The sequence below is a fragment of the Mustela nigripes genome, chromosome 5, assembly GCF_022355385.1.
Source record: "Mustela nigripes isolate SB6536 chromosome 5, MUSNIG.SB6536, whole genome shotgun sequence".
In the NCBI taxonomy this organism is placed as follows: Eukaryota; Metazoa; Chordata; class Mammalia; order Carnivora; family Mustelidae; genus Mustela; species Mustela nigripes.
In genome coordinates, this window is record NC_081561.1 from 25,096,789 (window position 1) to 25,099,671 (window position 2,883).

General features: G+C 41.7%; 1 protein-coding gene across 1 annotated transcript; it reads left to right on the plus strand.

Moving 5' to 3' along the window:
- The first annotated feature begins 1,394 nt into the window (after nucleotides 1-1,394).
- On the plus strand, nucleotides 1,395-2,336 carry LOC132017701 (olfactory receptor 2B6). The gene has a single exon (XM_059399668.1). It carries the CDS (start codon nucleotides 1,395-1,397, stop codon nucleotides 2,334-2,336), a length of 942 nt encoding a protein of 313 aa, XP_059255651.1.
- Nucleotides 2,337-2,883: the final 547 nt, after the last annotated feature.

A 2,883-nucleotide genomic window follows, 5' to 3' on the forward strand; every position in this document is an offset into this window, starting at 1 on the left:
AGCCGACTCGGGGATGGACACATGCTCAGTACGTGGCCTTAGCAAACTTAGGCCTCTCAACAGGCTATTGGCTTAACATTAGAGCTGCAGACTCCCTGTGACCTTGGTCCACGATGCTGTGCTAGGGATCTCCCATGGAACATCATACTACATTATACTTCGGGTCAGAGTCATTACTGCCTCTGCTGTTGAGGTGGGTGGTTTTAGAGCTGCAGAGGGGACAGGAGAGTAAATTGTCAACTCACAGGGTCATAGTCCATTGGTGGGCCTAGGACACTTCAAGGTCGAGCAATCAATCCCGGGCAGCTTCCTCTCTGAACATCTCAGAGGTCCAAGGTCACTACAGTCTGTTTCATTCACACTCATACTACCACACCAGAAAGGCATTATTATACCCATTTTCTAGATGGGGAGCCTGATATTCAAGAAAATAAGAAGCATTCCCAGGATGATATAACTAAGGACTTTATTTAGTAGAGAATTTATTTAGTAGAGACTTTATTTAGTAAGGATGTAACTAATGACTTTATTTAGTAGAGACAACCCAGGCTTGTCTGTCTCCAATGTCCATGTGATTAATATCTTTTTATTCTGATTCTGTGAGCTTGTAAGAGGCAATAGACATTTTTTTTTTAAATATTTCTGATGACTTTCTAGAACCTACCTATATAGTTTTGGGGATGATGAGATGATGAAAATAATTTTAACTGTTTCAGATGATAAGGCAATCTCCATGGCATCGAGGAGAAATCAGAATGAAAAGGTAGGATGGCAGGAATTATAACCAAATCTTTCTAAAAATAGCGATTGAGGTGGAAAGTAGTACAACGATTAACAAAATGACCAAAAAAAAAAAATCAAAGAACACATTTTATTAAATTTGTTAAAATTAGGTATTTACTTCTTAAATTTTAGCTTTCTTTTGTCTTTTCTTTCTTTCTTTTCTTCCCTCCTTCCTCTTTCTTTTCTTTTCTGTTTCTCTTCTTTTCCTTCTCTTTCCTTTCTCTCTTTCTTAGCCTTTCTTTCTTTTTTTCTTTCTTTCTTTCTTTGTAGGCCCCACACCTGGGGAGCCCAATGCAGTACTTGAACTCACAACCCTGAGATTAAGACCTGAGCTGAGATCAAGAGTCAGATGCTTAATGACTGAAACCCCAGGTGCTGCTGGGCTTTCATTTATGAAGTACTGACACAAATATAGAAAGATTAAATTGTAGAAATGCCTAAGTACTTATGAGTATTTCCAACTATGTATTTTTCATATCACAAGCAATGTTTTTTCTATATGTATCTTCAAACAGGTAGTAAAGTGATTATAAGTAAAACGTCAATAAGTATGTGTTAATCGATTTCCTGAATTCTTGTGTTCCAGGAAACAAAAAGTCGAACCATTGATCATGAGGCAGGTGAATGAGAGCGTCCCACAGGAGTTCATCCTTCTTGGTTTCTCTGATCGACCATGGCTGGAGCTCCCGCTCTTTGTGGTCTTCCTCATTTCTTACATGGTGACTATCTTTGGGAATCTGACCATTATTCTAGTGTCACGCCTGGACCCCAAACTCCATACCCCCATGTACTTTTTTCTTACCAATCTGTCACTCCTGGACCTTTGCTACACCACTAGTACGGTTCCACAGATGCTGGTAAATTTATACAGCACCAGGAAGGTGATCAGTTATGGTGGCTGTGTGGCCCAGCTCTTCATGTTTCTAGCCTTGGGGGCCACTGAATGTGTTCTCTTGGCCGTCATGTCCTTTGATAGGTTTGTAGCTATTTGTCGGCCTCTGCATTACTCAGTTATCATGCACCAGAGGCTGTGCCTCCAGCTGGCAGCCGCATCCTGGATTACTGGTTTTAGCAACTCAGTGTGGTTGTCCACCCTGACTCTCCAGCTGCCACTCTGTGGCCCCCACGTAGTAGATCACTTTCTCTGTGAAGTCCCTGCCCTGCTCAAGTTGTCCTGTGTAGACACAACAGCCAACGAGGCGGAACTGTTCCTTGTCAGTGTGCTGTTCCATCTGATACCCCTGACGCTCATCCTAGTATCATATGCTTTCATTGTCCAAGCAGTGTTGAGGATCCAGTCAGCCGAAGGCCGGCGAAAGGCATTTGGCACATGTGGCTCCCATCTGATTGTGGTGTCACTGTTTTACGGCACCGCGATCTCCATGTACCTACAACCGCCATCCCCCAACTCCAAGGACCGGGGGAAGATGGTGTCCCTCTTCTATGGGATCATCGCACCCATGCTGAATCCCCTTATATACACACTTAGGAATAAAGATGTAAAGGAGGCCTTTAAAAGGTTAGTTGCAAGAGTCTTCTTAGTCAAGAAGTAAGGGATATACAAATGATTGACGTTGTAAGCACTTAATATTTACTTGGCTTCCTAACTTTTCTTCAAGTTGCCCTGTTTTCATCATTCCAACATGGACACTATTGTGATGATCTCCCTCAAATAAAATGTCATTGACAGAAAGCTACAATAGGTCCTGGTGCCTCAACACTCATTGAACCAGTACCTGGAAGGAGGCTTCCAGCTGACCAGAAACTGTGTGACTTTACATCACTGTTTCCAGCATTTGCTGAACTTGGGCCTGAGAATGTGGTAAAAGCCAGAAATCCTGGCTCTGGTAATATCAGTAGTACAAACACAACTATTTTTTCCTCACATAATTAAGAGAGGTTTACCAAAACCCTAAAAAACAGTTACTTTAAAGCTGAATCTGAAGTTTACAACCCCAGCTTTAAATTCTCACTACCACTCCCACATCAGCATGATAATAAAAATCACTAATTTTCCATCTAGAATTGCACTCAGATTTTCATTCTCTTGTCATGTTCCTATACTCATGTTTTCCTCCTAAATGAAAGCATCCTTTTTTA